The 23730-nt window shown below is 34.1% G+C and overlaps 1 protein-coding gene and 1 long non-coding RNA gene across 3 annotated transcripts in view; one reads left to right on the top strand and one right to left on the bottom strand.

Annotated features, from left to right (window-relative positions):
- Positions 1 to 23730, top strand: part of LOC136032731 (uncharacterized) — a 306662-nt gene that overhangs the window by 62464 nt on the left and 220468 nt on the right. The gene's annotated exons all lie outside the window — the stretch shown is intronic.
- The window catches only part of LOC136032723 (epidermal growth factor receptor kinase substrate 8-like), a 122906-nt gene that overhangs the window by 5149 nt on the left and 94027 nt on the right, over positions 1 to 23730 (bottom strand). For both annotated transcript variants that reach the window (XM_065713038.1, XM_065713039.1), the window contains exons 9-12: positions 22916 to 23017; positions 13724 to 13925; positions 4965 to 5127; positions 1425 to 1557 (exon numbers count right to left, since the gene is read on the bottom strand). In XM_065713038.1, coding sequence (XP_065569110.1) covers positions 1425 to 1557; positions 4965 to 5127; positions 13724 to 13925; positions 22916 to 23017 — 600 coding nt within the window. The remainder of the gene's footprint in view (positions 1 to 1424; positions 1558 to 4964; positions 5128 to 13723; positions 13926 to 22915; positions 23018 to 23730) is intronic.

The following is a 23730-nucleotide window of genomic DNA, read 5'->3' as shown; positions in this document are numbered from 1 at the left end:
ATATAGGCACAACAAACAGTAATTTTACTATGTTACTCTCAAATAATAAAAGTGAAATAACCAAAACACAATGTACTTTTATGTGGGGGTATGGCCCTTGATATTCTGACCAATCCTGACACTTCTGACCAATGCCATAACTGTGTAGTTTAAAAAAATAAAAGAATATTTAATAAACTACAAGTCTACTAGGAAATCTTGTCTAGCTGTGCATCTGATCTTGTTGATGAGTCACCGGCTAGCTGAATTTTTGTCTGTCTTTATTAACTACCTTTTGCTTTCAAGACATAAGCTCATCGTGGATAAAGAGGAATTATCCTAGAGAGAATTAAAAATGAACAAAAGAACATTTACCTGATAATTATTTGGGCCAAAGTTCAAACAAAATGTTCCTTTTTTTCTAAAATTTGGTAAAACTATAATTGGCAGTCTTTGGTCTGGGTATTTTCAATGTGATGACGAGGCTTGGCCTTGGCACGGTACATCTTAGCCTACTTTATGGATAAATTTAACTTTTATTGTAAGTTAGGATTCATTTTCGTACATTATTTCAAGCCTTACAATAAATGAAGAAGTAGAGTTAGGATCTTTTACATATTTTTCTTTAAGAAATTTTCCTTTGGAAATGTTTTTAAAATTAGTTTGAAAGCGAAGCTATTTGATACTGTCTAATTTTTTTATGCAACAGTACTTATGTTTGGGTTTGCCTTTCTGAATGTTTCCAAGATTTGCGGGCGAAGCTAATAGAAAGCAGGGAAGTGCACAGATATCACATAGATAAAGAGCCCTAAGGATATATTATCACCGCTAAAGTTCCACATAAAATTTTCAATTATTTTCCTAAAAATAGGTATAAATAACTTATTTTTTCATGAAGTAGTTTTTTTTCTAAAACGTGTTGTTTGTTTTAACTTACTAGGGGTGCTGGCAGGGAAGTATGCAAAAGGAGTGATTGAAAATCGTCGTCTAGTGATTTTCGACCGTGAAGAATACAATGATGCCGTTTCTATGCATCTCCATCTCAGAAATTATACCAAAAGTTTCATTAAATAGATCTCAATTTTTTGCTTATGCTGTTATGGAATTACATTTATGGAGTTAATTAGACGTGAAATGAATTAGTTACCAGTTTTGGAGTTTTTAATTTGCTTTAGTTTAAGCTACTTTTTACATAATAGGTTCGTTTTTGCGGCTTTTGTTGGGGTATACCAGATGCCGCATTTTTATTCGTCTATGTGCTGAAAGTTTTCGTATTTTATCGATAATTTTATTTTCCATCTTTGTTCTTACAAGTTCATTTAATTGGTATTTTTCCCCTATTTTTTTTTTTGCAGGGGACATAATTATATAGGTATTTTTGTTTTCTTTTTTTGTGTCTGTATTTTTTTTTCTTTCTTTTAAAGCAGGTAGGATTGGCTACTTACGTTGTTGATTTTGCGTTGGAGGGTGATCTGTGAAAAGAGTCGGCTCCCTTCCTTTCCAAATTTTTTCTCACATTGTTCCTTTCTGAGTTGAAATAAAGAATCGCCGTTGAAGGTTCTCAGTTTCTTGCGGATTCTGCAAGAAAGAACAAATTTCTGCAAGAAAGTACAGATTTAATAATGGATAGTTTTTTTCTTTTACACATTCACTAAAAGGTATTTCACACACAGACACACACACACAAATATATACAATACTGTTACTTGTATGATATACGCGCTACCGCATGTTTTTCCAATATGTTTCTCTCGCGCTCAATCCCAATGAGACATACCAAAGTAAGATAAAAATATAATATTTTAGAAACAAATTTAAGCTATATTTTTGCATATTAGGGTTGGGGGGGTGTGGAGGCGAGGTATAGCAGGTCTTGATGTCTAATGTGTTCGGCACAATTATTCTGCATATTATGTAGTAAGAACTGTTTTCTAATTTCACACTGTCCAAATACTTTACCCTCCCCCCCCCAACAATGTGAAAATATATGGCCCGAATTATATATTTTCCATCTGTTCTTTAGCTTCTCTTTGTCTTGTCTCATGATAAGCTGAAAGAAACTAACGAAAAAATAAAGGTTTTATAATGCGTCAGTAAATGAAAAACTTGAGCGGTAGGGCGTTTATCTTACAAGTTGCACTATAGCTATTCTATGAAAAAATCAGAGAAGTAGAATATATTTTACAATACAATGAGGCTTTTCAAAATTGTCTTCTTAGTTTTGTCACTGTAAGCCAGTTCAACTTTAGATCATCTTACCGTTGTTAACTTAGAGTTACGTTAACTTTTCTATATATGATTATGAAGTTAGGAAATAATCAAACAATTCTCCCTCTTCTTGTTTAATTATTCCCTAACTTCATAATCATATATTCTCTCTGAAAAAAAAGAAAGACCCAAACAAAGTGAACTAAGTAGGAAAAGGAAAACTGGTAAGAAAGAAAGTCACACAAAAAACAAACAAACTAGAAGTTAAATGTTTTAGCTCAAATAAAAAAATTGCTATAGTTATAGTTCTCTTAGCCCTAAAATTAGAGTTAAGTCAAAGGTATTTCCTGTCTATATTCTGCCATTGTCTGCCATGTGTCTGCCATCACAACACATTATCAAAAGGGCAGCAGGCAAATAGGGTGAACCATAGGATTTTTTTAAGGAAAGAGGTACTAAAGAAATTCCTGCCCGTGTACTGTACCTAATGGCCTTGAGTCAGGTCAGGATACAAAGCATTCAAATAGAATATAATACCTTAATGCGTAATGCGTACGGTACCGTAATGCGTAAAAGTCTTTTTCAAAAAAGTTTTTTAGTTTTGGATTTTAAACTCAAAGCTTATCGGTGTTTATCTTTTTCAAAGCTTTGAATTGTTAGAGATCTTTGTTAACAATTGATAGTAAGAAGTCTGTGTCATTTAACAAAAATATTTGTTGGCAAAATTGTTTTGCTGTTTGGTTTCGGACACTTATGATTCTTTTTTTTAACAAGGATAATATTGTGACTCAAGAACAAAAAAGATACTGAGTCACAACCTGTTTTACAAGAAAAATATTTCTTTATATTTTATTTAAAAACTTAAAATATATTTATGCAATAAATATCATCCATATCAAAACTGCTTACTCAGTTGGAAGCAGGCAACTTCTTGAAAAGAAGAATAAAAGAAGCATTATATATTTACTCTGAAAAGATCAAAAATACAGGAAATGAAATAAAAGCCAATATTTTCGGTACGGTAATAAAATTACTCTTATTAATTTTTTTTCGACTGTGTGTGTTTTTTGAATGTTTGTGCAAAAAAAAAAAAAAAATCATTGTATGTTTGCACCTTAATGTCAAGTGTCCCCTGATCTAAAAACACTATTACCATTAATTTAGTTTATTAATAGTTTTAGTAAATTTCATCTGATGATTGTGCTTATGAAGGGTTTCCTGGACTAAATCAAATATAGTTTCATGACTATTAAAGCTACGGTGCCATGAATGTCTCTAGAAGGTAGCACAACCCCTTGGAGGTGATTAAAACTGTGTATTCTGATCTAACTCTAGGAGGTAAGCTCAATCGCTCAGTTTTAAAGCGAAGATAGAGCAGGTAATGTCTTGTAAAAAAAAAGAAAAAAAATATATATATTTTCGTTTTTCTGAAAAAAAAAACCAAATATACACGGAAATGAAGTAATAAATAATAATTATTGTATCATTACTTTTTCTCGAAATTTGGTTCTTTTTACACATAAATATATAAGAAAGTTATCCTTGCGTATTTACATTTCAGTGTTGAGTGTCCCTTACACTAGCAATACTATTGCAATTCATTTACTTGATTAGTAGCTTTCAGCTAGTTTAATCTGATCACCGAGTCTTTGAAGGTCTTCCAGTGCTAAATCAACAATAGTTTTATATCTATTAAAGCTATGATACATTATTTCTAGATGGTGACACTACGTCTTGGAGCTAGTACTATTTCTAGTTCTTGTCTAACTCTAGAAGGTACACAAATTGGCTAAGTTTTAAATTAAAAGAAGAGCAGTTCAGTCTTTATCGTTTACAAAAAAGAAGATATTGCGTATTTGACTCCGTAATAGCTAAATATACATAGTATGATGCAATAATATCGCTATTAATACCTTTTCTTGGTAGTGTATTTTTCGCATTCGTTTTAAAATGTATCTATTTTTTAATTACATTTTCAACATTATCTGCACTAGCAATATTATTAATATTAATTCAGTTCATTAATGGTTTTAGCTCACTTCTTAGGAATCACACATTAGCACAGTATTTTATTTCCTAAAATCTAAATCGGTTTCAAATTTGTTAAAGTACTACCTCTAGAAGAGGAGTACAACCTGAAATTCTATTTTACCTCTAGAAAGTAAGCATTGGTGTCAATTCAAGAAAATTTAGAGAGGCGAAATGTGTTTTTCAAAAATTAGGGGGCAAAATTGTCACTTAAAAAAATTTTGCCAATGAAGATACCAAGATAAGGTGTCTCTGTATGAAAATACCCCTAAAATAGGGTGGAGGGTAAAAATCTAAGGGAACACCCCTCCCCCCAATTGACAATGCTGGAGATAAGTAGATTTACTCGGCTTTAAAGTGAAGTTAAATCAGCCAATGAGCTGTCAGTGTCTATCCTCTAAAAAAATATCAGTGGGTATTTGTCTCTGAATAACCGAAAAATATACACTGAGTTAAGAGCAGCTAATGTTAATGGCAATAATGCAACTAGTTCATTAGCCACTTTAGCTTATGAGACTCGTTTTAACCGACTTTGTCTAAACTGGGTTTTTCTCAACCGGTTTTAGCTCACTTCGTAAATAAAAAATTTTAATGGATATTTGACTCTCAAAAGCCAAAAATATGTACACGGGGTTAAAGAACAGTCAGTGTTAATGGTAATAATACTGCTAGTTCAATAGCCACTTTAGTTTATTAGACTTGTTTTAACCGGTTTTGTCTAAACTGGGTTTGTCTCAACCGGTTCTTACTCGGTTCCGAATTCTTTGGCTTCAAGCCATTCTTGCACTTCTTCAGGTGTTGAGTACTTTGATATGAATACTTCTGGGGTTTTCTTCACGTGCAGTTTCTTTCTGTCTAACTCATTTAAAACTGATGAGAGTTCAGCCAAGACTAATTCTTGCTGGCTTGGAGCTGAAATAAAAATTGAATTAAGCAATTTTGGTATATAGAATTAAAACATAATTATTAGTAAAAAAAATTAAATTCTTTTGATTGACTCAAAACGAAATTAGATATAACGCTAAACTTTTAAGATATGGCTTGTAAGATCATCGTTAACTTTTTATTGAATGTTTGCTTTTAATTCTTAACATACCAAGAATCAAATATTCGATAAAGTCCTAGTTTATGTTTTTTTTTTGCTATTCTGGAAAGTGGTTGATTAGGTGACAAAGACTTTCAAGAATGTACCCAGAGCCTTAACAATCTCCTGATAAGATGCGCCTTCCTCGACTCCCTCTCCCTTTAGAGGACACTGACCTTTTATGACCTTTAATAGTCTTGGTGTTATAAAAGTGAAGCCTTGGAAAATAGATCTACTCAAGTGAGGCACAAGAAAAGCGTTTTGAACCTCATACTTTTGCTCAATCTTCCGATTCATATGGTTTCAAAGATCCCTAAATTCATTTCATAAATTTAGGGGAAAACCATCGATATGGATGAAATTTCTATTGTAATAACAGGAATTACAATTTTCAAAAACTGTAATGCTAATTGTCAAAATTCAGATAGACTTGTCATGTATGTAACCTTCTAAGCTAAAGAAATAGGAAAGGGCATAGCTGGGGAACGCCTTCCCAGGTTATATTTTATGCCCAGAATTCATTCCTGAAAGTTTCATTCCCCTAACTTGACTTCTTTCCAAAATAGTGGAAAACCCCTAAGCATTGATGTGGAAAACCCCTAAGCAAAGAGCGATGTGGGCAGAATATATTATTATTATTATTTTTTTTTTAAGACCAGGGAGCTTCGTATCGAAGGAGTTGTCATAGAAACTGCGAAAAGGCCTTATTCGATTGGAAATTGAAAAGGTCGGTGCCCTTTTTAATAGTTGAAAGTGATTGGAGGGCAACCAACCTCCTCCCAAAACCACCATTTCCCCAAACACACTCGATTACAATTTTGAGATAGTTATTTTATTCAACATAGTTGAAAGATCCAGAAATTATGTCTTTGTGGATGACAACCACCATAGCCCTCAGGTCACGGGTGGCATGTTATGCCCTGGGGGTATTTAAGGTTTAAACTCTGGAGGGGGCTTATTGGACACGTAATCAAAAGTTCTAGTGCCCTCTTTAAGATTCAGATTGATCAGGGGGGTACCTCCCTCCCACGCCTCATATTTTCCCGAAATGTATCTGATACAAATTTTGAGATGGCCATTTGTTGTCGTAGAAACTTCTAAAAGGGTTTGATTGGAAATTGAAGTGGGTAATGTCCCATTTAATAATCAAAAGTGATTGGAGGGGAGCTAAACCCCCTCTTAGGCCCACCATTTGCCCAATTATATCCAGTCAAAATTTTGAGATAGCCATTTTGTTCAACATAGTTGAAAGATCCGGCAATAATGTCTTTGAGGATGACAGCCCTCACAACCCTCAGGGCAAGGGTTGTAAGTTATGCCCTGTGGGCATATAAAGTTTGTGTACAAAGGGTGATCGTAGAAACTTCGTAAGGGTTTTTGGACTGGTATTGGACTTCGTATTGGACTGGTCATATGATGTTCTAATGCCCTGTATAAGATTAAAAGTGATCGGAAGTCGGATACCTCCCCTCCCCACACCTCTTTTCTTCCTGAAATGAATCTGGTAGAAATTTCGGAACGGCCATATGTTGTCGTAGAAACTTCTAAAAGGGCTCATTCGACTGGAAATTAGAACTAAACTCCTCCCAAGCCCACCATTTTCCCAAACATCCAATTAAAATTTGAGATAGCCATTTTGTTCAACGTAGTTGAAAGGTTCGGAAATTATGTTTTTGTGAATGACAATTCTCCTACAGCCCTCATGGTAAGGGTTGTAAGTTATGCCACGGTGGCAAATAAGGTTTATATAGAAATGGTGACCGTATAAACTTCAATGGGGCCTATTGGATTGCTAATCAGAAGATTTAGTGCCCTTTTTGAGATTCAGAGTGATGGGAGGATGGAATTCCCCCTCCCCCTGCACACCTCGTATTTTTCCAAAATGCAGCTGATAGAAAATTTGAGATGACCATTTGTTGTCTTGGAAATTTCAAAAAGGCTTATTGAATTGAAAGGGCTAGTGCCCTTTTTAATAGTCAAAAGTGATTGGAGGGCAACTAACCCCACTCCCACGCCCACCATATTTTCAAACACACTGCCACTGAAAAAGGAACCCATTGTTGAACTTCATTTTTCAAAAAGACTAAGGGAAAACAGGTGAACCTTTCAGAGAATGTCGAGGAGAGTGCTGACTAAATCAAAACATGTTATGCGTTTACGGATTGTCAAAAAGGCATTACTCATGAATTACTGGGTATATCAATTTGAAACTTTCAGGAAATGATAAGGGACATGATCAAAAAGGGAATATTTGTATGTTAACACTACTACTGCAATTACCACTAGTCTCTGGCGTCGCATCTATAAGGGAAGGGCGACGCGGATTACTGTTGCCGAAAACATTAATTTTTTGATTAGTCTTTCTCAAATCCCATCTTTAATTTACAACAGATTTGGGCTTATTCATTAGGTAGAAACTTCGTGAGTCACTCGCTGGACGCCGCTCTTCTTCGATGTTCATCCAGAGAGGTAGAAATCTGGTAGAAATAAAATGGCTGTGGTATTTCAGAACCCTCACAGAATAATTGAAATATCTAACAGCTATGTATTTCTATTAGAATTAATTATTAAAATTAGTAGTATTTTTATTCGTCGAAATGACTACGTACAAAACGTTGAATACCATATCAAAAAATTCATCATTTATCTTCAAATATTACTGCAAGTCGAAAAAAAACTCCTTCAGGCAAACTTCAGAAGTATACTAGAACTGAGGGATGTGGCTATAGTTATAACTAAATATAGTTACAGTTACGGTTATAACTATACATACCCACAGGATGTGGGTATAGTTATTTTGAATGGAAATCAACTTATCCACTCTGTGTGGACTGAGCCCGTTTCTCTTCTACGTCACTATATTATCAGGACTACCACCAAAAAATAGTCTTTCTGTGCTCACAATAGTTTCAAAAATAGGCAATAACGTTTTGGTAAATGTGGCTCTTTCGATTGGAAATTGAAAAAGCTAGTGCCCTTTTTAATTGTCTGAAGTGGTTGGAGGGCAACTAACCCTCTCCCACCCCGATCATATCCCCAAACAAATCCAATCAAAATTTTGAGATAGCCATTTTGTTCAACGTAGTTGAAAGACCAGGAAATTATGTATTTGAGGATGATGCTCCCCTACAACCCTCAGGGCAAGGATTGTAAGTAACGCCCAGGAGGCATATATGGTTTCTATATAGAAAGGATGACCGTATAAACTTCTGAGGGGGTTATTGGATTGCAGTCAGAAGTAGTGTCCTTTTTGAGATACAGAGTGATGAGAGGGTGGATACCCCCCCCCCCCCCGCACCTCGTATTTCTCCGAAATGCATCTGATAGAAATTTTGAGATGGCTATTTGTTGTCGTAGAAACTTTGAAAAGGCTCATTCGATTGAAAATTGAAAATGCTAGTGCCCTTTTTTATAGTCGAAAGTTATTGGAGGGCAATTAACCCCTTCCGACGCCCACCATTTTCAAAAACACATCCAATCGAAATTTTTGGATAACCTTTTTTTTTCAATGTAGTTGAATGGTCTAGAAATTATGTCTTTTGAGGATGACAACACCCCCACACCTCAGAGCCCTCAGGGCAAGGGTTGTAAGTCATGCCCTGGGGGCGTATAAGGCATATATAGAAAGGGTGATCGTTTAAACTTTGGAGGGGGCTCATTGAATTGGTTATTATAAGTTCTACTGCTCTTTTTAAGATTCAGGGTGATCAGAGGATGGATACCCTCCACACACACACACCTCATATTTTCCCGAGATGCAAATGGCCATTTGTTGTCGTAGAGACTTCGAAAAGAGCTGATTCGATTAGAAATTTAATAGTCGAAAGTGATTGGAGGGCAAATAGCCCCCCATCCCGCGCCCGTCATTTCCCCAAACACATCCAATCAAAATGCTGGGATAGCCATTTTGTTCAACGTAATTTAAATGTCTAGAAAATATGTCTTTTAAGATGACAAGCCCCCCATAGCCCTCAGGGCAAGGGTTGTAAGTTATGCCCTGGGGGCACATAAGGTTTATATAGAAGGTAGTTGATAAACTTCGTGATCGTATAAACTTCGAAGGGGGCTCGATGGATTGGTAATCTGAAGTTCTAGTGTCCTTGTCTAAAATGAGGGTGATCGAAGGGAGGATAACCCCCCACAAACCTCGTATTTTCTCGTAATGCATCTAACAGAAATTTTGAGATGTCCATTTCTTGTCGTAGAAACTTTGAAAAAGGCTCGTTCGACTGGAAATTGAAAGAGCCAGTGCCCTTTGGATTAGTCAAAATTGATTGGAGAGCAACATCCCATCCCCCCTACGCCCATCAATTCCCAAAACACATCAAATAAAAATTTTCAGATATCTCTTTTGTTCAGCGTAGTTGCTGGAAATTATGTCTTTGACAACCCCCATACGTTTCTAACACCAGAACATAGTTTGCACATAGCGCTATAGCGCTGCTTTAGCAAAGAGCGATGTGGGCACAGTGTATCATTTGTTTCGACCGGGGCACCCTTTATCGAAGGAGTTGTCATTGAAACTTCGAAAAGGAATTTTTCAACTGGAAATTGAAAGGGATGGTGCCCTTTTTGTAGCCGAAAGTGTCTGGAGGGAAACTAACCCCCTCCCACGCCCATTGTTTCCCCAAACAAATTCAATCATAATTCTGAGATGGCCTTTTTGTTCAACGTAATTGAAAGACCCAGAAATTATGTCTTTGAGGATGACAACCCCTCCCACAACTCTCAGAAGTTATGCCCTGGGGGAATTTAAGGTTTATATAGAAAGGGTGATTGCATAAGCTTCGGAGGGGGTTCATTGGATTGTTAATCAGAAGTTTTAGTGTCTTCTTTGAGATTCAGAGTGATCAGAGAGTCGACAAGCCCCCCCCCATCCCATACACACACACACCTCGTATTTTCCCGAAATATATCTAAGAGATAGATGGTCACTCGTTGTCGTAGAAACTTCGAAAAGAGCTCATTTGATTGAAAACTGAAAGGGATAATGTCCTTTTTAATAGTCAATCAAAAGTGATTGGAGGGCAACTAACCCCCTCCCAAGCCCGCCATTTCCCTAAACATATTCAATCGAAATTTTGAGAAGACCCTTTTATTCAGCGTAATTGAAAGGTTCGAAAATTATGTTTTTGAGGATGACAACCCCCCCACAGCCCTCAAGGCAAGGGTTATAAGTTATGCCCTGAGGCCATATAAGGTGTATATAGTAAGGGCGATCTGAAAACTCCGGAATGGATTCATTTGATTGGAAATGAAATTTTCTTTACCCTTTTTAAGATTCAGAGTGATCAGAGGGTGGATACCCCTCCCCCTTACACCTCATATTTTCCCGAAATGCATCTGATGCACCATTTCCCCAAACCCATCCAATCCAAATTTTGAGATAGGCATTCTGGTCAACGTAGTTGAAAGGTCTGGACATTGTGTCTCTGATGATGAAAACCCCCCTACAGCCCTAAGGGCAAGGGTTGTAAGTTGTGCCCTGGGGGCTTATAAGGTATATATAGAAAGGGTGATTGTATAAACTACGGAAGGGACTCATTGGATTGTTAATCAGAAGTCTTAGAGCCCTTTTTAAGATTCAGTGATCGGAGGGTGGATAACCCCCCCCCCAATCCTCCTATTTTTCTCAAATGCAACTGATAGAATTTTTGAAATGGCCATTTGTTGTCTTAGAAACTTCGAAAAGAGCTCATTCGATTGAAAATTGAAAGGACTAGTGACCTTTTTAATAGTTGAAAGTGATTAGAAGGCAACTATGTCCTACGGCATATTAGGTACATATATAAAGGGTGATGGCGTAAACTTCGGGGCTCATTGGAGTGGTAATAAGAAGTTCTAGCATTCGAAGTGATCATAGGGTGGATACCCCCCCCCCCACACACACCTCGTATTTTCCCGAAATGTATCTGATAGAAATTTTTAGATGGCCATTTGTTGTCAAAGGAACTTCGAAAACAATTCATTCGATTGGAAATTGAAAGAGCCAGTGCGCTTTTTAATAGTCAAAAGTGATTTGGAGGCAGCTAACCCCCTCCCACGCTCACCATTTCCCCGAGCACATCCCATAAAATTTTCGAGATAGCTATTTTGTTCAACGTAACTGAAAGGTCTCTAGATTATGTCTTTCAGGATGACAACCCCCCCACAGCCCTCAGGGGAAGAGTTGTAAGTTATGCCCTGGGGGCATATAAGATAGAATTAGAAAGGGTGATCATATAACCTTTGGAGTGGGGCACATTGGATTGGTAATCAGAAGTTTTAGTGCTAGTTTTTAAGATTCAGAGTGATTGGAGAGTGGATACCCGCTCCCTTCTCCACACACAAACCGCATATTTTCCCGAAATGCATCTGACAAAAATTTTGAGATGGGCATTTTTTGTCGTAGAAACTTCGAAAAGGCACATTCGGCTGGAAATTAAAAGGGCCAGAGCCCTTTTTATTAGTTAAAAGTGAGTGAATCGCAGCAAGCCCCCCTTACGCCCATCAGTGGTCAAACACATCTGATTAAAATTTGGAGATATCTATTTTGTTCATTGTAGTTGAAAGGTCTGGAAATTATGTCATTGACTACCCCCATACCTTCTCAAAACCAGAACATAATCTGCACTTTACTAAAAAGAAACGGCTATGGGTTGTCAGTTTAGTATACATATTCTGATATATATATATATATATATATATATATATATATATATATATATATATATATATATATATATATATATATATATATGTATATATATATATATACATATATATATATATATATATATATATATTCCTTAAAATTTAATGCTTTTTGATTTATTAAAATTAAAAATTTTTTAATATTTTAAACGTATTTTGTTTACTTAAATCATAAAATAAAAAACCAAGTCAAACTCAAAATTAGCAAAAATAAATACAAGTAGGACTGACAACTTACATGCCTTCTAAAGACCAGAACATAATTTGTACTTTACAGGAAACAAAATACATTCAAATTTTTTCACTTTGTTTTTACTGGTTTAAAATGTTTTCACTAGATATATGAAGACAGAAGTCCTCCCCCTTACACTCCAATTATAGCATGGGAGTCTGGGGCTCTCTCTAAGAGTAACAAAAGATTGGAGGGCAAGCATTCCTTCTCTCAAGCCCATTCATTTTCCAAATGCATCCAGTCGAAATTTTGAGATAGCCATTTTGTTCAGCATAATAGAACGATCCAGCAACTATGTCTTTAGGGATATTAGGTATGTCACCCCCCCCCCCCAAAAAAAAGAAATAATTATGCAGTTGGCCCTTAGTGCTTTAAAACTAAATTTTTTTTTAAATAAATCAGCAGGCATTGTGTTAAATGGTTGCCAATAAGACATCTCAGCAATATATCGAGAACGACTGGGGTATTAAGCTGAAAATTTTGGAGATACTGCTATTACTTTTTCTACTCGTACAATTTCAATAAATAAAAAGAGTGTAAGTGTATCCAGGGTGTCAAAGAGAATAGATAGAATCTTTTGGGAATGGTATTAAGTTTAAGTTTTCAGGTCAACTTCAGAAGCTATAAAATTAAATTAAATAATACTGTTTCTACTAGGATTAAAAATTGTTGAAAAGTTTTTCCAACATACAAATACCAGCCTATACTAAGGATTCTCTTAGAAAAACACCGGAAAGACTTACAAACAGTTCTTTCCATTATAAAAGACAATGACAAGAAAAAACAAACACAAATTAATTTTGAAAAACTTTTCCCACAAGATAAGTTTTTCAAAGAAAAGTCAAGAGCTCTATTAAGCCAAAAATGAGCAAAAATGAAGTCAAATAATCTTTGAAGCGTAAAACTACCATAAATCACTATCAATAAATAAATGAAACTCAAAACGAACAGAAATTACAATAAATAGCCGAGTCAAACTTAAAACCAGCAAAAATTAAAACGAGTAGGGCTGATAATCTCTATGCCTTCTTGAGATCAGAACACAATTTGCGCTTTACTGAATACAAAGTACATGTGAAATGTTTTCACCTTTCTTATTTTCATAAATGAAAAATTATCAAAATATTAACTAAGAAATGCCAGCATATGTCAATTTAACCGACAATCAACGGTCATCTGTTTTCTTTTTTTTTTTTTTTTTTTTTTTTTTTTTTTTTTTTTTTTTTTTTTTTATTAAAACGCAAATTGGGTTGGCGCAACAGTCTTAAACTTTGACCACCAAAGACTGATACTTGACAAACAATTTCTTGGTTCAAATATGTTGTGGGACGCCAGTCAAATATGTTAGTGCATCCGATAAGAAACAATTGTTGTTTAGTCATGCTGATTAAAAATATGGCTAAATCTTAACTCTACATGCATATTCGATCTAGATCCTTGGGAAAATAGACAGATATCATATTTAAACAAAATAAAAATAAACAAAAAAGTCTGCTTACATCTGTACATTACTTTTCCCCTTCTTCTGGGCTGACTTTCATCCACGCTCAAACTGTCATTGTCGCTGCTTTCCGGTTCTTTTATCAGGTCTGCCATGTAATTTGCAGGAGGAGGAGGAGGGGGTGGTGGAGGTAACGCTTTTGGTTGTGGTGGAGAAGAAGAATATGGCGATGTCTCGGTTGTCTTTCGTGCACTTCCTACCTATAAAAGAAGAAGGTTTATACTTGCTTAGGTTTCCTAATGCTTCTCCCACACTATTAGTGGTCTGCAATGTTTATATTGTAAATAATGAGAGTAAAAGCAATCTTTAACAAATTTAACGAAAAGAAAGCTTCCTGAATAAATAATAAATTTAATACCTTATGCCCCCCTTCTTTAAGCTAAGACTTTTGTCTACTGAAAACTTATTATAATTTTGAAGACTGCAAGTTAAACCATAGACCAAGGAGCATAAAGAGGTGCTGAGAATAGCATAACCCCGCCTTATTTTTAGAATAATTCATCTTTATTTTGGATTAAGTTTATTTATCCTTTATTTTGAATAATACCAGTCTTTATTTCAAGTTGAATAACTTGATTTTATATTTAAATTGCCCATGGTTTCCTTTTTGATGAAGGAGAAGAGGTAGTAGCCCCCCTAGACTTAAAATTAAAAAAATAAAAACAGCCACCTCAACTGAAGTAAATTGTGAACATATTTCAAACTCGTTTGTTTGTCCCAAGTTTTGAAAGCCCATTGTCATGTGGCTTAAATCAGAGTGTGTGTGAACCTCCCTGCCTTTTACTATTAAAGTCTTATTGTCGCTTCAGTTTAGCCTTGACAAGATCCCAAGAAACATGATCGTAAATGATTTATATCTTTTTTTCTTTTTTAAGAATAAGTTTGTTTCAACCCTCCCCTATATTTCCTACGGTCACCAGTTCGCTACGCCCTTCCCCCCAGGGAAACAAAGACACAATTAAACTCATGGTTAATTCAAATGCTCTCTTTTGACAATGGATTACAACAATCCAAAAACCTTAAAAAAGAAAACCAAAAGTTTGAAGCTTATTACAAATCGTGGTTTGAAATCGGACTAGCTTCAATAATCGAATACCTTTAAATATATACAGTATGAAAAGACATTAAACTGCGTGAACAGCAAAAAACTGGTAATTGCAAAAATATTGTATATATTTTAACAAGGGATTTCAACAATTCAAAAACCTTAAAAAAGAAAACTTTTTTTTAACTCAACCATGTTATATAATATCAGTAAATTTCAACCTTTCAGTTTTCTTTTTTAAGGTTTTTAAGCGAAAATTTGCAATTATTACAAATGATGATTATCTATTTTGACAAAGGATTATAACAATCCCAAAACCTTAAAAAAGGAAACCAAAAGTTTGAAGCTTAATGCATATCGTTGCTAGAAATCGGACTAGCTTCAATAACCTAATATCTTTGAACAGATATTAGTATGAAAAGACATTAAATTACGGAAAGAGCAAAAAACGCAAAAATATTTGTATATATTTTAACAAGGGATTGCAACAATTCAAAAATCTTAAAAAATAAAACCAAGAGTTTGAAGCTTAGTAGAAATCGCTATTAAAAATTGGTCTTGCTTTAATAATCAAATATCTTTGAAAAGAACTAGAATGAAAAAACATTAAATTACGTAGATATATAAACATTATATATATATATATATATATATATATATATATATATATATATATATATATATATATATATATATATATATATATATATATATATATATATATATATATATATATATATATATATATATATATATATATATATATATATATATATATATATATATATATATATATATATATATATATATATATATATATATACTAGCTGTTGGGGTGGCGCTTCGCGCCACCCCAACATCTAGTTGGTGGGGCGCTTCGCGCCCCCCCCAAGCCCCCCCGCGCGCTTAAGTCGTTACGCACCATATTAGTTACACGCCATTATAGCTGTGTCCCTGTGTCCCACCTGTGAATAGAGATAGATATAAATATATATTTTTAACTACGTAAAACATGCGAATATACAACATTCTTCGCTGTCCCATTGTCTGTGCATATAAATAGCATTTATATTCCCTGTGTCCCGGTCGTCATTTGTGTCCTGGTGTCCCAGTTTGTATTTTCTCTTTGAGTGTCCCGGTCGTCATTTATATTCCCTGTATCCCAGTGTCCCGGTCGTCATTTGTGTCCCGGTGTCCCGGTTTCTAATTTCTATTCAAACAATCCCTGTGTCTCAGTCGTCAATTATATATCCCGCCTGTGCCCCCGGCGTCCCCGTTGTAGTTGTGTCCCTGCGTCCCGGTCGTCATTTATATTCCCGGTCGTGATTTGTGTCTGGGTGTCCCAGTCTGTAATTTTTCTTTGACGTTCCTGGTCGTCATTTATATTCCCTCTGTGTCGGTCGTCATTTGTGTCCCGGTCTGTAATTTATCTTTGAGTGTTTTTGAACATGCGACATATTATTGTCCATGGGAACAACAATCCGTATTCAGATCTATACCTCATTATTCTAATGATTGCACTTGAGTTTTGTTGATGGTGATTGCTAATCAAACATTCCATGTGTCTCCATTGTCATTTATATATCATATTTCGTTTTTGAATTGGTATATGATGAAATAATTCAGACGTCATATGCGGACAGACAGACAGACAGACAGACAGACATAACCCACAAACAACTTATTTATATATATATATATATATATATATATATATATATATATATATATATATATATATATATATATATATATATATATATATATATATATATATATATATATATATATATATATATATATATATATATATATATATATATATATACATATGTATATATATATATATATATACATATATATATATATATATATATATATATATATTTATATATACATATATTTTAACAAGGGATTACAAAAATTTAAAAACCTTAAAAAAGAAAACTGAAAGGTTGAAATTTAGTAGATATCGTTGTCTGAAATCGGACATACATTAATAATTAAATACCTTTGAAAAGGTATTTTCAAGAATCCCCCCGGATTCTTTGGTAAGTCATTATATTTAGTAATTGAAATGAGTTGGGAAATACCGCTAAAAAACTACTCCGTCTCCAAAAAAGTCCCCTGGATCTTGCAAAGTATTTTTCAAAGCTGGGAATCCATAGTAAAGATGATCGTGATTTTTTTTATTGATAACCTCCCTGAAAATAATTATTTGTTATCGGAAAAAGTCCCTAAATACCGACCTACGCCTGGAAGTTTAAGAATCGCTTCCCTTAACTGTAGGGGATTGTTAAAAAGCCTTGACCAATTGTCGCTGTTCCTTGCTAATCACGGAGTTGATATTTTTGGGGCTTGTGAGACATTCCTTTCTGAGTCGTCTGCCCCCCTCGCTCGTATAGATGGGTATAAACATTTATTTAAGAATAGAGAAACACGGAAACACGGTGGTATTAGTATGTTTGTTAAACATGAACTGGTAACTAAAATTATTACGGATTTTGATAACCTTTATGAAGAAATGCTTTTTGAATTTATCCTTGTGGAAATTGAAACTAAGAGTGAAACTCTGCTTTGCTGTGTGTTATATAGACCGCCTTGTAGGTCACCAGCCAAATTTTTGGAATCTCTCGATAAACTGTTATCTTCCATGCTAAGTCGGTATAAAAAACTACTATTTATGGGGGATTTTAACATCGACCTCCTTGCTCCGTCTAAACTCAAACAAGCTCAAAATAATTCTAGCTTAGCAAATGAATTTATTTCTTCATTCCTTAGTACTGGAATGCTTCCTGCATGCCGTATCCCTACTCGCGTCACAGACACTACCGCGTCTTTAATTGATAACTTATTCACCAACCTGGATCTGAAAACATGTGATGTGATTATTTATGATGATTCTGATCATTTTTTAATCCTTTCAGAAGTTACACTTGATAAGCCAAAAGTAGAACATCCTGAACGGAAAACTCGAAAGCTTGATGCAGAATCGATTGAATCTCTTAGAAACCAATTAAATAATATTAACCGTAGTTCGTGTTTGGATAATCAGGATGTTGATCAAGTAACTAATTATTTTATACAAGAATTTGAAAAGGCTTTTGATCGTGCGTGTCCTGCGAAAACAAGTAAATCAAGACGCCAAGAGCCAAGAAAACCTTGGATCTCTAAAGGGATTGTCCGATCAATTAAAATAAAAATCAACTTTATAAAATCCGAATAGAGAACCCAAGTGAAGATAACAAGGAAAAACTCAGATTATATAAAAACAATTTAACTAAAGTGATCCGTGCAGCAAAAGTGTCACATTATACGAAACTTTTTGCAGAAGCTTCGGGTTCCCCCAAAAAATCTTGGGAGATTATCCATGGAAGTATTGGAAAGAAAAAAATGTCTAAATTTCCTGAATCTATAAATCATGGTCCTGAACTGGTGTCTGATAGACCTGGTATAGCAAACGTGTTTAATAAGCATTTTGCCAATGTTGGTATACGTACGGTAAAGGAGTCTGTAGCTGCTAATAATTCTGAACAAAGAAATAAGTTTGAAGATTACCTACCTCCATCTTCTTTGTCTTCGCTATTTTTAACGCCGACTTCAAAAGAAGAGCTGATAAACATAGTTAATCTTCTAAAACCTGGTGGAGCTGAAGGGATAGACGGTTCATCTACCCGACTGTTAAAACTAATAATTGCTAATGCAGCTGACCTCCTTGTGCATATTGTGAATATTTATTTCAGGAGCGGGAAGTTCCCATCATGTTTGAAATCTGCACGTGTTATTGTTCTGCACAAAGGAGGAGACCCTAAAGACCCATCTAATTATAGACCTATTTCAATCCTTTCCGCGTTTGAGAAAGTTATTGAACGGTGCATTTACAAGAGAGTAAATAATTTCCTAGAAAAACACAAATACTTTAGTAAGTCACAGTTCGGTTTTCGGAAAAGCCGTTCAACAGAACAAGCTATCCTAGCGGTCACGCAATATATTCATGATGCTCTTGATCGAGGTGAAATTCCAGCATCTATATTTATTGACATAAAAAAGGCATTCGATACAATCTGTCATAAGATTTTACGGAGAAAGCTTGAGAATTGCGGTATTCGAGGACCTGCTAATAACCTGATCATGTCATTTCTGTCTGAGAGAAGCCAGTATGTTGATGCTGATACTACGAGATCTGAACTGATCCCTTTGGATGGACAAGTCGGAGTTCCCCATGGGTCAATCCTTGGCCCCCTTTTATTTTTAATTTATATTAACGATATTGATAATTCTATGAAAGATCTCGACCTCACGGTTCTATTCGCGGATGACACAGCCCTCAATATTAGTGGTCCTACTGAACTTGTACTACGTTTAAAAATGAAAGAAGTTTTTACATATCTGCTTGAATGGTTCGCAGCGAATAATTTATGTATTAATACATCTAAAACCAAATTCCTGATTTTCTCTCGGATTTCAAAAGCATTGCAAACTTTTAATTCCCTAACAATTGAAAAATGTGATACTACGATCAGCAGAGTCCATCATCTTCGGTATCTAGGAGTGATAGTTGATTCGAATTTAAGTTGGAAGGAGCACATAAATTACCTGAGGGTAAAGGTTGCAAGGAATGTCGGTATGATCAGGCTTCTTAAACCTTTTCTCCCTTATGATGCCCTGCGGTGTATTTATTTTTCGCTAATTCATTCTTACTTAAATTACTGTCCTCTTGTATATTTGAATACTTTTCGATCGAATATATTACCATTGATAAGGCAGCAGAATAAAGCTATCCGAATTCTTAAGCTTTTTGTACCATCTCCTGATTCTTGTCCTAATAAATCGTCAACTAAAAGTCTTCCTCTTTTTTTGAACATTTTGCCCCTTGAATCTCTTATTGTTTTTCATTCTATTTTATTTAAGAAAAAACATCATTCATATTCCCTACCTGAATATTTTTATGAACCCGATCTATTTTCTGGAACTAATTCCGATCATGACCATAACACGCGTAATCCTTGTAAAGCCCGGCAACCCTTGATAATTTCAGAAAGATCAAGATTTTCATTGAGAAAAACAATATTGAGGGTATGGCAAAGTTATCATAATGTAATCAAACTTGAACTTTCTACTAATACGCTGAAAAACAAAATAAAATCAATGCTCATAGAAAATGTTTAAAGTAAAAAAAAAAAAAAAAAAAAAAAAAAAAAAAAAAAAAAAAAAAAAAAAAAAAAAAAAAAAAAAATGGAAAAAAATAAATTAAGTAAATAAATAATAAATGTGTGGTTTATAGCGGTAAATCCCAACTCAGTCTGGTGGTTTGAATCTGGAACCTGGATGGATTATGATTAATTTATGATATTATTTTATGTTAATGTAGTTATAGCATACAGTTTATTTAATTGTCTGCCATTTGGCCTCGAGCCCTCTCTCTGCCAAATTGGTTTTTTATATTGAAATTATGTAGTAATAAACAGAACTTGAACTTGAACTTGAACTGGAGTATGAAAAGACAGCAAATTGTTTGCGGTTAAAAGACAAGAAACAGTGGGAATCCATATATAGAAGCCTGCCACGTGCCTAGTGCCAGGGCCCGGTGGCTGGTAATTGTAAAAATATTTGTATATATTCTAGCAAGGGATTAAAGCAATTCGAAAACCTTAAAAAAAGCAAAAGTTTGAAGCTTAGTAAATATCTTTGTTAGAAATCGGACTTGCTTTAATAATCAAATATCAAACAGTTCGTGGTAACGAACGTAAGTAACGAAAGTAAGGAGCGACCCGGCTCAATAGTAAACGAAACTCTAAAAAACAAAACTTTGATACTAAAAGATATATCAAAAGAATTGGATTTTTATGCTGATTTTAAATATATAAGTTTCATCAAATTTAGTCTTTGTCATCAAAAGTTACGAGCCTGAGAACATTTGCCGTATTTTGGAAAATAGGGGGAAACACGCCCTAAAAGTCATAGAATCTTACCGAAAATCACATCATCGCATTCAGCGTGTCAGAAAACCCTATTGCAAAAGTTTCAAGTTCCTATCTACAAAAATGTGGAACTTCGTATTTTTTGCCAGAAGACCTTTCACGGGTGCGTATTTATTTGTTTGTTTGTTTGTTTTTTCTAGGGGTCATTGTATCGATCAATTGGTCCTAGAATGTCGCAAGAGGGCTCATTCTAACAGAAGTGAGAAGTTCTAGTGCCCTTTAAAAGTAACCAAAAAATTGGAGGGCACCTTGGCCCCCTCCCACGCTCTTTTTCCCCAAATTGAACGGATTAAAATTTTGAGATAGCCATTTTGTTCATCATAGTCGAAAACCCTAATAACAATGTCTTTGGGAATGACTTACTCCACCACAGTCCCCGGGTGAGGGGCTGCAAGTTACAAATTTTGACCAGTGTTTACATACAGTAATGGTTATTGGGAATCATACAGACGTTCTCAGGGGGATTTTTTTTGGTTTGGGGGGTTGAGGGGAGGGGGCTATGTGGGAGGATCTTTCCTTGGAGGAATATGCCATGGGGGAGAGAAATTCAATGAAGGGGGCGCAGGATTTTCCAGCATTACTATTAAAAAAACAATGAAAAAATAAACATGAAAAAGTTTTTTCAACTGAAAGTAAGGAGCAGCATTAAAACTTAAAACGAACTGAGACTATTACGCATAAGAGGGGTCCTTCTCCTCCTAAATACCTCGCTCTTTATGCTAAAGTGTTTCTAGTAATTTCAACTATTTATTCTACGACCTTTCTAATTAAGGGGTCATTCTTAATTTCTGAACGTTTTTGAATTAATGCATGTTTGATTTTGGCTCTCCGCACATAAATTATTAAAATTGAAATTTGCATATTAATTCTTTTTTTGGCTAGATGGCTTTCTCTTAGTTTTGATCAGACGATTTTGAGAAATAAGGGATGGGGGAGGAGGCCTAGTTGCCCTCTAATTTTTTGGTTACTTAAAAAGGCAACTAGAACTTTTAATTTTTAACGAACGTTTTTATTAGTAAAAAATATACGTAACTTAAGAATTAACTGACCCAACCAACTTCTATATCCTTATATTTTTATTATTTATATGAGGGGGTTTGTCCCCTCGTTAATACCTCACTCTTTACACTAAAGCTTAAGTTTTGTCCCAATTCTTTAATAAAAAAAACTAGTTTTTTTTTAACTGAAAGTTAGGAGTGACATTAAAACTTGAAACGAACAGAAATTACTCCATGTATGAAAGGGGCTGTTCCCTACTCAACGGCTCGCTCTTTACGATAACAATTTTTACTGTTTAATAGAGTAGAATTGAGATAAAGAGTCAAACTTTAACGTAAAGAGGGGGGCATCGAGAAGGGAACAGCCCTTTTCATACACGGAGTAATTTCTGTTTGTTTTAAGTTTTAATGTCGCTCCTTACTTTCAGTTAAAAAAACTAGTCTTTTTTTATTTAATCTTTGAAAAGACTGTGGTGTGAAAGGACAGCACATTGTCTCAAATAGTCTGCGGTTAGAAGACAAGTGAAGATTAGAATCCATATATAGAAGCCTGCTGTGTGCCGAGTGCTACATATATATATATATATATATATATATATATATATATATATATATATATATATATATATATATATATATATATATATATATATATATATATATATATATATATATATATATATATATATATATATATACATATATATATATATATATATATATATATATATATATATATATATATATACATATATATATATATATATATATATATATATATATATATATATATATATATATATATATATATATATATATATATATATATATATATATATATTAATATATATATATATATATATATATATATATATATATATATATATATATATATATATATATATATATATATATATATATATATACATAATTGTAACACAGTTAACAACAATATGAAATTAAGCAACATTAAATAATCGGATAATGATACGGGGCCAGTTGTTGGCACCCATCAGAGTGAAGTCTGTGTTATGATAAATGAAGAAGTATTAATATAATAAATGAAAAATATTCATGTCTTAATTTAAATTTGTAATATTGTTATTTTCCATAATAGCCAAAAATTTATCTTAATTTGCCTGAATAAAATTAAAGCAAAAGATTACCTGATTGAAGTTATATATGGCAACAATGCTTGGATCGACAAAGCCAAATTGATCTCCACTGTTTCTGCACCAGATTCCATGGGTCTTGTCATCACTTACCATCTTTAAAAGGAAATGCTAATAACTATCCATTCACTATTGTTAATTTCTATTACTTTTTTTGAGGATATTAAATATTTTACAACTAAATTCTGCGAACCCCTTTCGTTCACAAAAACATGAAAAAACTTGTTTCTTGTATGTTTCTCCGTACGAGGTAAATAACACGTATATATGCACTTAATAATTGTAATACAAGAAGAAATGCAAAAAAAGAAAGAGCAAAAAAAGATAAAAAAATACACAGACAAACTCGCACATGCGTACCCATATTTACAAGATGGACAATCTTTTTAATATTCTTAGGAATAAACGCTCAAATTTCTACTTCATAACTAAGCAGGCTATGGAATTTATTCCTAAATTTCCTTAAAAAAAAACATTTTTTTTGCAATTATTTTCTAAGCTGAAATTCAAAGTACTTGTATGTGAAACCATCATGATAAAAAATGGCGTTTTGCACAGAATATATAATTTTTGGCTTAGAAAGAGACAAAACTTTAAACTTGTCTCTCTTATTCTGTTTTCCTGTTTGCTAATTCTTGCTCTGATATAGGCCTTTCTCTTACATATGATTTTCTGACAACTGTGAATTTTTTTCTTTTTACAGAATTTCTAGTTCTCCCTTTATATGCAATAGTTTTTTACTGTCTCTCTTGTTGATCCTCTCCGCTGACTTGGTATTTCTATCTCTAACAATCTTCCAAGCCTGCGCC

The sequence above is a fragment of the Artemia franciscana genome, chromosome 11 (genome assembly GCF_032884065.1).
Source record: "Artemia franciscana chromosome 11, ASM3288406v1, whole genome shotgun sequence".
In the NCBI taxonomy this organism is placed as follows: Eukaryota; Metazoa; Arthropoda; class Branchiopoda; order Anostraca; family Artemiidae; genus Artemia; species Artemia franciscana.
This window is presented reverse-complemented; position numbering and strand designations above follow the sequence as displayed.